Below are 13,861 nucleotides of genomic sequence, written 5' to 3' on the forward strand. Positions count from 1 at the left end.
AACTCTGAAGATATCATGATTATTCGTCGTAAATGCATGTCAGGAAACCTGGTATTCTAACCAGATGTCTGAAGATAGAATATACTAGAGCCCAACCGATTATCGGCGAGCCGATAATATCGAGACGATATCACATTCTGAAAGAATTATCGGTGTCGGCCATTGGAGCTGAAAAATTATCGGCAATTTTCGTGACGTCACAACATTGCGGTAGGAAGTCAGAAAACTATCATCTTTGACCGCTAGACGGAGAATATTGATATATTTCATATAGCTTACACTTTACAGGTGCCCAGATGCAGCGTTTCTAGTTTATTTCATATTCAAGTAATAATGATGGCTGAAAAGATGCTCTGAAGCTTTGAAAATGTGCTTATATATATCCAAATTCTTTTGAATATCAGCTGAATGCAAGCGGTCAAGGTGTGAGCTATCGGTATCGACCTAAAAATCCAATATCGGTCGGGCTCTAAAATGTACCAAAGATTATATTGCTGCTATCTTTGCGCTCGAATGTGCTGCCGCGATAAAGTGCCTTAAAACCCCATTGGAAGTCGGATATGTCCGTTGTAGTTGTCCATGGCACTAACATAATAACAGAAAGGGAAGTCAAATTGATGGATTAACTTTGCCAGAAGTGCAAAAGGGCATATATTTGAAGATTAAATTTGTAGCAAAGAATACCATTGAACTGTTTTTTTTTCTATATTTGGACCAATGTCGAAAATTGAAGTTAGTGCGGGAAACTACTTTCAATTTGAACAAAATGATAATAATTTTATAAATTTATACCAAAATGTTCATTAATTCCTGCTACGGGTCAATTTTTTTTCAAGTCATGACCCTACTGTATATACTGTTCAGACAGGGCTGCTTTCCAATTTGAATCCAACAACCACTAAACCTGTGGTCATCTGATTAAAACAATAACAGCTCAATGTATTGTACATGATATATTTGTATATATGCAAACACAGTGGTGGCAGAAAGAATTAAAATGAAACATCTAAAAAAAAGCTACGACTATTTGGATACTATTACTACAAAGATGAAAAATTGTTCTCCATTGATTTACTCTGATGATCAGGTAATCTGCTGAAATCTTCATCTTCACTACTGTTCGCTACGAAACTTCTATAGATTTCTCCAGTGAAATTCTGTAGACCAAATTGAAAAAATCTTCATTAACAATATCCTCATGTAACCAGCAGCACGTAAAATTCAATTTTATAAATGCAGTTGACATATTTCCTCGATGTAACAAGCACGAGAATAATATTTTAGAAGGTAAATGATACGAGGAAAGTGTTGGCAAAATTATGTCACACAATGTCTTCCATCTTCAAATATTTCATTTCACCAAGCATCCGTATTTGTGTTAACTTCGTAATTTGAAAAAGTCGAATTGATTTGTAGACATATTGAGCAATACTGTACGAAAGAGCCATTCAGTACCATTATTATCTATTCAATCTATCACTATAAATTCGCACGTTAGACAATCAAAATTAGGCATAAAATCACAGTAATTCATCATAAATATCGTAGACCAACATTCAAACTCAAAACATTCATGTATATTTTGTGCATTGCGAATATTTGGTTTCAGCAGTAAATTTGACCTTTTTGCTCCGTGTGAGATGCAAAGCAGCTTAGGTAAAGCCACAAATCATAGTTTTCAATTTCAAATACCATTGCCTGTTAGAATATGTGCTTACCTTGATATTCAATTAACATCTGTGAAAAAAAGCAAGAATGATTAAGACAGGTATGGAAGAATATTTATTGAAGGTGCCCTGCATGTTACACGATGTATAAATGTACATATAAGAAATGAAAAAAGCTTCTTTTCTGATGCCATTCCTTAACTCGCAAATAATCTTTTACTCATCTTGTCTTAATTTAATGATTGATATCATCACGGTACCAGTATTCTAGCAGTATGCCAGATAGGTAAAAAAGGCAATATAATATGTTACTGGAGGGTAGGTGCTTGTCACTGCTAGATCAATATTGATTAAAAATTTATTGGGACATACATAGGGTAGAAGTCAGGATGCAAATCGAAATTAACTAAGGCTGAACATAATACAAGTAAGAAAATAGAATACTTTTGGGGGCTTCTACTTGGAAATATTAAGCAGCTTTAAACCCATTTCAGTTTCTTAATAGATTTGCACATCTTCAGTTTCTTAATAAATTTGCACATCTTCAGAAGTGACTTTGCGAGAGCTACTAAGACATTAAAAACTTGATAAACTAATGAAAATACAGTCACCGTAGTAATAATACCGGATTCACAATTATTTGTTTGGTTGTCGTCAAAAACAAACCTGTGAATCGACAACCCACTGTGCAAGATGTCAAGGGTATCTACTCAATTTGTTTCTAATCCAGGGATTTTTAGATCTGGTGTAGGGAGAAGCAAATCCATCTCGGGTTACGTTTTGTCAATAACACACAATGAAAAATAATCTAGGTTAAGATAAAAGTAAATAGTGCACCTTCATGGTATGCTTCATTGTGGACATCCATAGTGCTTCTCACAAATTCGGTGTGGCTCGACGAAGTTCCAATGTCACTCGGAGTTACCTTGTAAGGTTTGCTAGGTACTGAAGCATAACATACAATAGTTGGTATGAGGTTCAGAAATGTTCATTCTGTCAGAATATTCAATATTAATCGACAGTATTGGTTGGATATGGAGTACACACATTCTCTATTGCAGTGGTTCTCAACCTTTTTGGCTTCGCGGACCCCTTTTGACCGTCACGGACCCTCGCGGACCCCCTCATGTTTTAGTTCAATTTTAGCTCTATTATGGTGCAACCTTTATCTGTCTTGTACAAATATGAACTGTAGGTTTGTGGTAAACAGCAAAATTATGATTTTCCTTGAAAATAACCTCATATACCATTTACGTAGAAATTGGTAGACTTTTATTATTTCAAAGCTAATTTTGCTGCTGTATTTCTTGAAGTACTAGGTCGTGTCTTGAAAATCCACGTCTTCGTTTTGATATGAACCAGGACTGCCGAAAACCATTTCCGCAAAGATAGATGGAAGCTAATGCAATATTAACGCATAACGCTTCCGACGTTACTTTTGGTGTGATCGCAACATTTATGGCACCAAACTTAAGAAACATATATTTTATGAACATATCACGTCCAGCATCTAGCGCAGGGACGGCAACATACGGATCGCGAGCCGCAGAGAGTTTCTATTGTCAAAGTGGAATCCTAATCTAAAAGTATGGACAAATTTTATGCGCCAAAGAATGGATCCAAGTTTTCCAATCTGAGAAAGACTGTCAGGAAACGACTTGTTATGTTCGGGTTTACGGATATATTTAAGAGCAAACATTTTCGACCATGAACAATTGAACATTAACAAGACAAGGCTGCATACAAATATAACTGGTGATATGAATTTCAGGGTTGGAGAAAATGCTTTGATAGCAACGAAACACTCCTTGTTCATAAAAAAACAGCCTTGTCGATAGAGAATCCGCAATAAGAATGTGCCAAATCTGATAGCCGAGCTTTAAGGGCAGGTATATCATCATTGTCTGATTTATGACGAGTGTCAGCCGAAAGTACTCGGGTTCATTACAATATGAATATACTATTCAATTGTATATTGAAGTTCTGTACCTTCAAGAAGCTGTTCAAAAACTGGTTATGTATATCACAGGATAAAATGGATTTCGTGGCAAGGTTTCAGTCCCTGCATTGGAACAAATCAGGGAAATACTTCGGAAATTTTTATTTCAAACGACTGTTCACTAATTTTATGAGACTGACAACTTCGCACCGAAAAGGTTTCGCAGACATTACGAAGTCATCCTGATTGACGTTATCTCCATATTTTTATTTTTTCCACAAACCCCAACAAAACGTCTCTAAACAGCAATATGTTTGTATCAGCAGACTATTGAAAAATTAACAATGAAAATGATTTTCCACACTACGATAGTTCATGTCAGACGATTATTATTATGATACGAGTCATGAGGTTTTAGCAGTTGTGGTGCGAAACTGCCTCATGCTTTCTCAAATTAAAAAATAAAATAAAAATTAGGTTATCAACCATTTAAAAAATTTAGAGGTCTCGCGGATCCCCTGAAATTGCTTCGCGGACCCCTGGTTGAGAACCGCTATCTATTGCATAGGCCCCACCAATGTCACAGCTAACACGCTCAATTGCTTACATGTCTTCGCAGCGTGTGTGGATCATTGGTAATGTAAATCAAAGAGCCAGAACCAAGAATATTCTTACCAGAGAAGTTAGCCTTGACCACGAAAAATGCAATGAGTCCAATCACAAGCAGTCCTCCAATAATACTGAAGACAATTATGAAAACATTGTTGTCATTAACCTCAATCACTCCAGCAGCAGAAACCTGAAAAGAATTTGAATGTTTTCAAAATAGGTAGCCCTACATCATTGAGTTATTTATCTTGAAAACCGTTGATGATTTTGTTTTTATACTAATTTCCCTTGGAATAGCAACACTTAATGCACACTACGTCATATAAGCTACAGTTCGCTTGAAATGATATGTATCAACAAGGATCTATGTTTTGTAACTTTCATCACCATTATTATGGAACATTACACATGCACACGAGAACAACATACTTCCAGGGTCGCAACCAATTCACAAGGCTCCGAGTCACAAGTCAATCTCACTTTTATAGTTTTAACTCGAGTCATATCAAGTCATTTTCAATTCACCACCGAGTCCAAGAGATTGTGTTGACTGCCCATTTTCAGGTTAAAGTCTTGTTAAACCCACTTTTTATAACTCTGTTTGGTGATATCGAATGGTTCGCATTTATAATATACTAATTTTCCTCACTTTTAGCAGTTTCTGGTCGCATTTTCAAGTACCAGTACCAATTGACGAAATCCCAATAGTGGGGTTACTTTGCTATTCTTCGAAATTACAATGAAATGTCGGTCTTGGCCGTCTGAGTCTCGAGTTATATGACTTGGTTCGAGTCATGTGTAATGACTCGTCCAAGTCTAGTCAATACACAGATTGACTCCCGTCGAATCGAGTCATTTCCGTATTTTGAGAAAATGACTCGAGTCATTACAGCCCTGCATGCATCACACTTATTGTAGAAGAGGTATCGCAGCTGTGAGTGCAATATATTCTCACGGAAATAGAGCTAGTTTCCACAGTCAATCCGCTTTGAGAACTTGGATAGGTGACTTGAATTCTCAGAGTATATTGGCCGGCGTGTGACAAGGTCATACCTGAAAATAAATTCCACACACTAGTAATCCCACACTGAGAAAACACGTGAATGCAATCCTACTTGAAAATTCAGCATGGTTGTCTTCGTTGTTGAAGTACGCTTCTCCACCTGACACGGATGACCGGGCGTCCGAGGAGCTGACAATGGTAACAGTGGCTTGCCATGGATCGGAACTATGTCCGAGAACAATGTCATTTCCCTCTGCGTCGACACCAACAGCCTGCAATTGTAATTTACATCATTTGACAACTTGATGAATTACTTAAAACATTCGAATTTGCACTGCACATTAGGGTGGAGTGAAAATGACTTTTTTTTTTAAATCGAAAAAAGGGGGTTTTAAATCCCGACAAATGACCGAAAAACTTCAAGAAAAATTGATTTTAGGGAATTGACCCCATTTTCCAGCCAGCAACCCCCAATTTCTGCGCGGGAGGGGGTAAAATTGTACATCTCGACAACTAATGGTTGTAGTGTCATGATATGTAGCTCAAAAGCTGCAGAAACGTCATATTTATATAAGTCCTAACAAGGAAGTTTTCTCCATGGTGAACACAAAACGAGTTACAGCCAAAAAACACTAAAATTTTGAAGCGGGTAAATGGCGGGAGTGAGTATGTTACATGTTAGTGTGATTTGCACAAGAACAGCTAAATAAATAAATCTCATTAGTAAAAGCTCACTGGTAAGGGCTATTACTCCATCTATTTTTGTAACAGGCCCGCGGGCGATTCCTCTTGTCTTTGCGGGCTACCTGGCGCCCGTGGGCACCGCATCGGTGACCCCTGATCTAGAATATGGCTGTGGAAGGAGACTATTCCAGCCCATTCAAGGGGTACGACGACCACTCATGGTCTCCTTCCACAATCCACAGCCATATTCTAGATCAGGGGTCCCCATGCGGTGCCCACGGGCCCCAGGTAGCCCGTGTTCTTGTGTAAATCACACTAACATGTAACATACTTACTCCTGCCATTTACCAGCTTCAAAATTTTGGCGTTTTTTTGCCTGTAACTCGCTTTGTGTTCACAATACAAAAAGCTTTCTTCTTAGAACTTATATAAGCATGATGTTTCTGCAGCTTTTGAGCTATATATCTTGACTCTACGACCAGTGGTTGTCGAGATGTACAAATTTACCCCCTGCCGCGCAGAAATCGGGGGGGGGGGTTGCCGGCTGGAAAAGGGTAGAAAAATTTTTCTTGAATTTTTCGGTCATTTGTCAGGATTCAAGAACCCCCACCGCACATAATTATTATAGAAATCATATCAGCCTTTTCTATGCAGGTTTGAAATAGCACAAATATTTATATTTATGATTTTCAGCAGTAGGTCTGTGGACTCGGAGTTGGGAGTTTCATTTAATTTTCTCTGGATGAAGTCGGAGTCAGAGAAAATTTGTAACACTCTTTGGAGTCGGAGCTGCGGAATCACATACTGCCTGGAGTCCGAGTGTGTGAGAATGCTTTGACTCTGACTCCAAGTACTTAAAAATCGATGCTACTTAAAAACTGTCATTGTAGTTACAGAGGTTAGCAAGGCTTTCACATAGCCGGATTTTCACAAACATAATTTCTTTCTGCGAGCATAGTTTTTGATAAATTCAGACAGTTAGGTTGATTTCCTTGGTAAAAAATATTAACCAAAAATGTAATAAGCATATAATTTTCCAAGTAGATTTACAGGAATGCTGAAGCTAGAGTTCTGTGAAGAAAATATCTGGAGTCGGAACAGGAATCGGAGTCGATGTGCATAAGTTTGCGGAATCGGTATATTAAAAATGTCTGGGGACGTAGTTGGAGTCGGAGATAGAATGAACCAACTCCACAGCCCCAGTCAGAATCAACTGTAGCTACCGGACTTGACTACACCAAGCTACCGGAAAAGTACACAATAAGATATGCACCTTTAAAACTTGGGAGAATACCATGCCGGCATATCCCGATGTTGGTTGCTGAACTATTCTGATCGAAGCAGGAACACTGTAGGTGACAGCATCAGAATCACTTTCCGTGGAGTTGGTGATGTTTGCATTTCGCTGCAAAAATGATTCAGGTAATATCCTGTTGAACATAAACTACTGTTGATTGTTGTGTCTGTGTACTTCGGCAGGTGTTCTTTGGTCCACAACAGTGAGTCCTAATACATCAGCTCCGAGATTTGTGTTGAAAGTATTTTCTTGTACAGCATTTGTGATCCGCGCAGTCATGCTATCCAAGTCCTGGGAGACAAATTGCGTCATGAGGATGATGATAATTACTGGTAGTCTGAATTATGGTGGCAGAGGACAAATTAATAGTGATTCCATCAAGGCGGGTCGTTGAAAGGTACATTTGACCAAGTCGGTTTGATTCCATGCTTTCTTTGCTTAGTGATAGATGGAGTCAAACGAAAATATTGATCGTTGATGAAGGACTTATGCTCAAAATTCCTTCAGAAGATATGGAGCATGATGCACTTCTAGGACACCAGGGTTATATAGAATATATAGGAGTTCTATATATCCCTGCAAGAGCACATCATAATTATACAATTGCAACGACCTGGCGTGACAACAAGGTAAGGTTATTATTGTCCGACGTGAAGTCTTTCTGCCCCATTCAAACGACTACCAACAACATTGTAATCTTACCAAGCAATAAATTTGATCTTAATTATAAGTTGTACATCATTGCTCTGAAATCATGTCCTTCATTCTTTCGTGGCGCAACAACACAATTGTAAATATTCAAGTATCTTTTCATACTACATCGTCTAAGTAGGTCTAATCAATCAATGTTTCAATGGTATCACGTTTTCCAGACGGATATCAGAAAAGAAAGAGAAAAGTTTTGTACTTACTTCGGATGAGAGCAGAACAGTAGTTCCATTCTGAAAGAGATAGACATAAGTTTTTGGCTTACTGCATTTTTACATTCATTAAGGAGAGAAACAAGCCGTATATAAAGTTTCATATACAAGATAAATAGCCTACTTAGTGATAATGAATAGTACAATATCTGTTTTGGCAGTTCGGAACTTTTTCATTTCTGTCATAATCTGGTTTACTAGTATCAATAGTATCCACTCACTGAATTGGAGTCCGCCACTTCTGACGCTGTGTCTCCAATTCCAACTTCCACCTGGAAATTAACACGAAACATAATAAAGACATGTTGTAGCAACATACGAATTATGAAATCAAGATATTTATTGACTGTTGCTATATTTTGAATGACTAAATTAGACAAATTCCACAGAGGCATTTTGAAAAAAAAACTGAGGCCATATTCGGAATCAGTGCTCTTCAGCACCCCCAAAACCACTCTTTATTTTTTCTGCCTAAAATATGTGCTGACTAATGACAATATATGCTATTATGTGTCGGTTCACGGGTTTTCAGTGGATTGTATAACGCCATGCTCATTCAGTTTCTTTGTTATGATAATTACTATTACAGCAAACTTAGCCTAATGATATTTCATTTTTCTTTTCCATGTATGTTAGTTATTGTGCTATTAACTCTTTGACAAGGGGCACACAAAAAGTGGTCAATTGAATGATAATTGAGGATATTCCTGATATGTATCGTATGCTCATTTCACCAACTGTATACCATATCGTGAATACAGGATGAATGGCACTCACTGTTACAGTTTCCGTACTCCTTTTCTTTCGTCGAGCAGTGCCTTCTCTGATTACATTGAGCACACGCACTTTATGGCGAGGAATCTATTAGAAAAATAGAGGTAGCAAACGCAGCCTGATTAATGGGGGACCAATGGAAAGAGAGTACATTTAAGAATGCTGCGAGATTGTCGACGATGTTGTTGTCAAAGAATTCGTCGGGAGTGACCGCGGGCAGGTCGAACGAAATCACGACCATCTGCGATTCACGGACTTCAATGACGCTGCCGCCCTGTAGAGTGATGTGAAGTGTCTGGGCGTCTCTGTCATAGTAGTTGGAACCGGCAACATCCGATAATGCTGGGTGATATTGATCTGGTGGACTTGGCTCAAAGTAGAGTTCTATGTTTAGAAAACAAAATGAAGTCATTATATTAGTGACTAGTTGGATGATATGGTTGTATGGTAGTATGCTCACTTGGTACTGTTACACGAAATCTACCATTCAATTTAATCTAAGCCTCAATACCAGGTTGCATTAACAATCTCTGTGAATTCATGGATTGCAATCGACACTTTTAAGTTTATCCTGGCAGTGTTGCTGAAATATTTGGAAATTAGAGAATTGAATAAATAAATCGACATTCCTATGAATTCGGACTTAATTTGTTCCAATTTTCAGTCGTGAACAGAATTCAAATATTTTCTAGGATCACGAATTAAGATGTATAATTTATATTAGTCTATCAACAATATACAGGTAGTTGATTTTCAAACAAGGAAGTCATATATCCTTGACAATATGATTGGTCTTATCGGATTGTAACTGGTATAAAAAGACACACAAGTTGGATAAGGATGCTTATAACAGCGAATGTTCAGTTCTTATAAATAACAATTTTCCTATCTCATATTCATAAGAATATAAAAATCATATGAATCAAGTATTTCATGATTTTGGGATCTATGACAGGATGTGTGGAAACAAAAACAAAATAAGCAGTAACTAAAACATATTACATACCATTGGCGCTGTCATAGTTCAGTGGTGCTTGGAAGTAATTATCCACATACACATCAAGACGTTGGGGTCGTTTACAGAATAGTTTCAATACCATCTTGGTAGAGGAATCCTCATTGATAATTCGAAATCGCGTCTTCTCGGGACTAGTACCTGGAAAGGGGAGGATTCCTGTAAGATTATATTGCTTTGAAGAGAGAAGACATAGATGTTTTAACAATATATGTCGTAACAATACATTAATGGCTGTACAAACACAGACAGAGATTTACAGTATTTTCGCATGTTGGAATTGTTTAAAAGGCTAAGAGTCCATACGAACATGTCTGTATTAATATATTGTTGGAGTCTCTGTCAAGTACTCAAAGTAGCTAGTTGTGTTTCATATTAACACAAAAAAATTTCAATCCTCATAACTAAGGAGATTTTTTTACCTAAAGCACCCATACCCATAATTTTCGGGAATGTATCGATATAGTAAATGTTCATCGATGGCCTTCATGTCGACTGAAGTATGTTCTATGCGACTAGGCTTTAAACAGTGTAAAAATAATATGTTTTCGATGGACAAAATGTAAACCAGTACTTGTAAAATGCAATTCATAGGTCTTCGAAAATGCAACGATAGTCCAAAACGTCGATAATCTCTCCTGACAAGTATAACCGGCGCACCATCCGTGATCTTGAGGTCCTTCATTGTCAAAATTTTGCATTAAAGCCACAGTACACTCAATCCTCTCCCAACCATACCATTGCTAAGATCGATGTATTGATCCGCAAGGAGTGCAACCGGCGACAACCTTCGTGTTTCGGTATCCGCGTCCATACTCTCGATAACTAAGATGCCGTGATGGAAACCTGTGCATTTGTGAGCTTGCCAGACATCCTGCACCGAACAAGTGCCACCTCTGCCAAGATTCAATAGGGCAATGTTTCGTATCGGAAGATTTTTAGTGGGCGAGCTATTTCTACCTGATAATTCCTTTGTACGGAGCGACATTTTCGACAGGAATCCGACTCCCGTTTATGGCAGTTAACAGCGTCTTTGGGATTCGGTAATCACCCAATCCTCTTCGGGTATCGCCACCCCATTCGTATTCAGCCTACAGCATATATAAGTTAGAGTTACCAATAAACTCAGACGAAGGTAAATTCGAATGGAGGTCAACCATTGTGACTGTATAGGTAAGAATCCCAGCGCACACGCAATGCTGGTACAATTGGACGCAGAGCAATCTGTGCATGCGTGTGCCCGTATTCGTGTTTTGGGGGCATCAAAATGCACATATCTTGCACCGTCAAACTCTTAAAGTCTAACTGTAACACAAGCTAATCCTAACCTTAGCCCATTAGCCCTAAAATCAGCAATTATTATTTTCATCCGCTCACGAGACACAATGCACAATGTGCACAGGGCAGGGGTGGGCACCTTCTCTGGTCGCCGGGCCGGATCTGGGAAAATAAAGTGCTTGGCAAATCGATACATTATTCGCGTATTTATCCACCTATACAAGGAATAAATGGTGTTTAATGTAAACTTCAAGTTTAAAGCATAGACATCAAAAACAGTATTTAATGAATGTATTAACCTAATGCGATTTAATAGCTGTTTAAGTTAATCAAACATATGTGGACGATCAAAGGTGTCAACAAGTTTTTTGAACTCCTGCTGCATGTCGGTTGTAGAAACCCTTAGTAAAGACTGCACGAGAACATCAGTTATATCGGAACGCGACCATGTCTCTTAAATGTTAATGGTCCAAAATGTTTGCTCGCAAATGTATGTAGACCCAAACTGAATGAGTAGTTTCATGACCATGACCATCTTTCGGTTGCAAACTCTCTGCGGGCTGCTCAAAATCCCGGATCCAACCCGCGGGCCGTATGTTGCCCGCCCCTGGCATCGGGGATCAGAGTACTCATTGTCGGTACTCAAGTCGGAGTAGAGATGTGAATTTCTACTAAATTACAAGTGGATATAGCGATTCTTGGGAACTGATTACACTACTTCGCACAAAGTTTCTGACAAGCACGCAAATCTACTAAGCCTGATACACTAGAAGTTCTAAGTATGTCAGTACTCAATGTTGTTTTCGTTTCTATGACGTCATAATTGGATGTATGCAATGTAGGTATATGCAAGTTTTTGAAATTCTCTATATGCTGACGATTGCCCCTGAAGAGTGTCAGCTCGGAAAGCTTCGGGTTTTAATATATTTACGATATGAATATATTATTAAAAGGCATATCAAGTCTGATAACAACACAAACGACTCAGACTCAGTGAATGGTGTGCCAAAAATATGAAAATAAGGTAACCAGCCTGGTACATTTTCATCGCGAATCAACAGCCTGCTCAAACTTACTAGTTAATGATGTATCACAATTGAACAAATTTACCTGAGGGATAACGGATCCACCACTACCACCGATTACAGATCCGTCGTTATCCACGAAAAGCGCTTTTTTCATTCCATCGCATTCCATATCAACACAGTCAGATGGGTTGACTTTACTGAGGTAGGAAAATGAAGAGTAAGACAGTGACCACATTAAATATCCAGTCGGAAACATCTCTTCACCGCAAAGTTACACTAATGTTATTTTGACTTAAAATGTCTTATGTAACCAAGCAAAATTTGATCGCTTTGCAAGAGTATTGAGTAAGTGACCTCATACAATTGTGCAGTAGCATTACAATATTAGACAATTTGGTGATATTTCTTTTCATTACTTGAAATTGAATTGAGGATATTGAAGTCAAATCAACATGTGTTGAAAGAATAAAAGATGACACTGTAAAGTAGAAGATAACACATTACATTGAACTAAACGTAGCATTGGGAGAAACGCAAACTGACAAGAAAAACAGAAGATATAATATAAAATCATTATTTTAATCCATCAGTCATGGTCATCTTACTTCGGTTTTGTATTGATTCATTACAAACACCTGCATTGAAGCCAAGAATTCCTAGCGATAGTATTTTGTACATAGATGAACACAAGCCAGAGCCTCCATTTGAATAATAACATTAACACTCACCCAACAGAGGGCCGGTGGAAAAACAAACGGGTGTCTTCTGGCGAGTTCAAAAATTCTATATTCTCCCCGTATATCGGATGCAAGAAGTCTTCAATCTGATTATTAGTGACGATGACCGTGTGGCCCGACGAGCATGACGTGTCGCCAAAATTCACAAAAGCGACTCCTGCAGATGCAAAGGACAGATGTTTGCTGGAACGTTATGCCAGAACAATAAAATCGTGACCATTTATGTCTGTGCGCCCTCCGATAGCAGGATATGACTTGGATGACAGGAAGGGTTTGCTTGGCGCTTGGTTTTGTGCGGAGATGAACGCCGGCCATAACACGCCCGTTCGCACAACCCCACTTGCTCCTGCCCGGCCTGATGCTCTCGCAAATAAGGAATTGGAGACATAGTCAGTCCCCGAGGACAAAGTAGGACAGTAATCTGGTATATATAGATATTGAATTACTGAGGTGCGTGACCTGTGATGCGACATATTTAGTGTTCCGTACCGGCTCGACTCACTGCCACAATGGTAGAACTTTCAATTCGGACAGTCTTGGCTTGGAAGGAATGCGATGTCGCTGCGGGCCTGGAGATATATCATCATTAGACAAAATGCATGATCAAAACAACTAGGCAAGCTAATACTTTAACAGTACACTTTAAAACAGAGGGATGAAACTCCTACAATATTTCATAGCATATTTCTTAAAAACAACCACGGCTGATATACCTTAAAATTTGTACTTGGATTTCAAGAGCTTCTTGGAGGTACAGAACTTCAATATACAATTAAATAGTATATTCATATTGAAATGAACCCAAATATTTTCGGCTGACACTCGACAGGGGTAATCGTCAGCAACTATGAGAGAATTGGAAAGAACATTGTATATCAACAATCGTAGGAGTTCGTGTACCACCTGGGAA

The 13,861-nt window shown here is 38.5% G+C and overlaps 1 protein-coding gene across 4 annotated transcripts in view; it reads right to left on the reverse strand.

Moving 5' to 3' along the window:
* Window positions 1-934: 934 nt before the first annotated feature.
* Window positions 935-13,861, reverse strand: part of LOC145455611 (fibrocystin-L-like) — a 65,415-nt gene continuing 52,488 nt past the window's right edge. For all 4 annotated transcript variants that reach the window (XM_080333594.1, XM_080333591.1, XM_080333593.1 and 1 more), the window contains exons 74-93: window positions 13,441-13,520; window positions 13,169-13,372; window positions 12,943-13,108; window positions 12,297-12,411; window positions 10,869-10,999; window positions 10,647-10,804; window positions 10,483-10,587; window positions 9,900-10,049; window positions 9,045-9,277; window positions 8,897-8,980; window positions 8,341-8,391; window positions 8,111-8,140; window positions 7,374-7,490; window positions 7,176-7,307; window positions 5,331-5,490; window positions 5,171-5,268; window positions 4,282-4,405; window positions 2,505-2,612; window positions 1,719-1,737; window positions 935-1,157 (exon numbers count right to left, since the gene is read on the reverse strand). In XM_080333594.1, the coding sequence (XP_080189720.1) occupies window positions 1,727-1,737; window positions 2,505-2,612; window positions 4,282-4,405; window positions 5,171-5,268; window positions 5,331-5,490; window positions 7,176-7,307; window positions 7,374-7,490; window positions 8,111-8,140; window positions 8,341-8,391; window positions 8,897-8,980; window positions 9,045-9,277; window positions 9,900-10,049; window positions 10,483-10,587; window positions 10,647-10,804; window positions 10,869-10,999; window positions 12,297-12,411; window positions 12,943-13,108; window positions 13,169-13,372; window positions 13,441-13,520 (2,257 nt within the window). In that variant the 3' untranslated portion in view covers window positions 935-1,157; window positions 1,719-1,726. The remainder of the gene's footprint in view (window positions 1,158-1,718; window positions 1,738-2,504; window positions 2,613-4,281; window positions 4,406-5,170; window positions 5,269-5,330; window positions 5,491-7,175; window positions 7,308-7,373; window positions 7,491-8,110; window positions 8,141-8,340; window positions 8,392-8,896; window positions 8,981-9,044; window positions 9,278-9,899; window positions 10,050-10,482; window positions 10,588-10,646; window positions 10,805-10,868; window positions 11,000-12,296; window positions 12,412-12,942; window positions 13,109-13,168; window positions 13,373-13,440; window positions 13,521-13,861) is intronic.

This window comes from Botryllus schlosseri, chromosome 14 (assembly GCF_051294905.1).
Source record: "Botryllus schlosseri isolate E-star chromosome 14, Bs_hap1, whole genome shotgun sequence".
Lineage (NCBI taxonomy): Eukaryota > Metazoa > Chordata > Ascidiacea > Stolidobranchia > Styelidae > Botryllus > Botryllus schlosseri.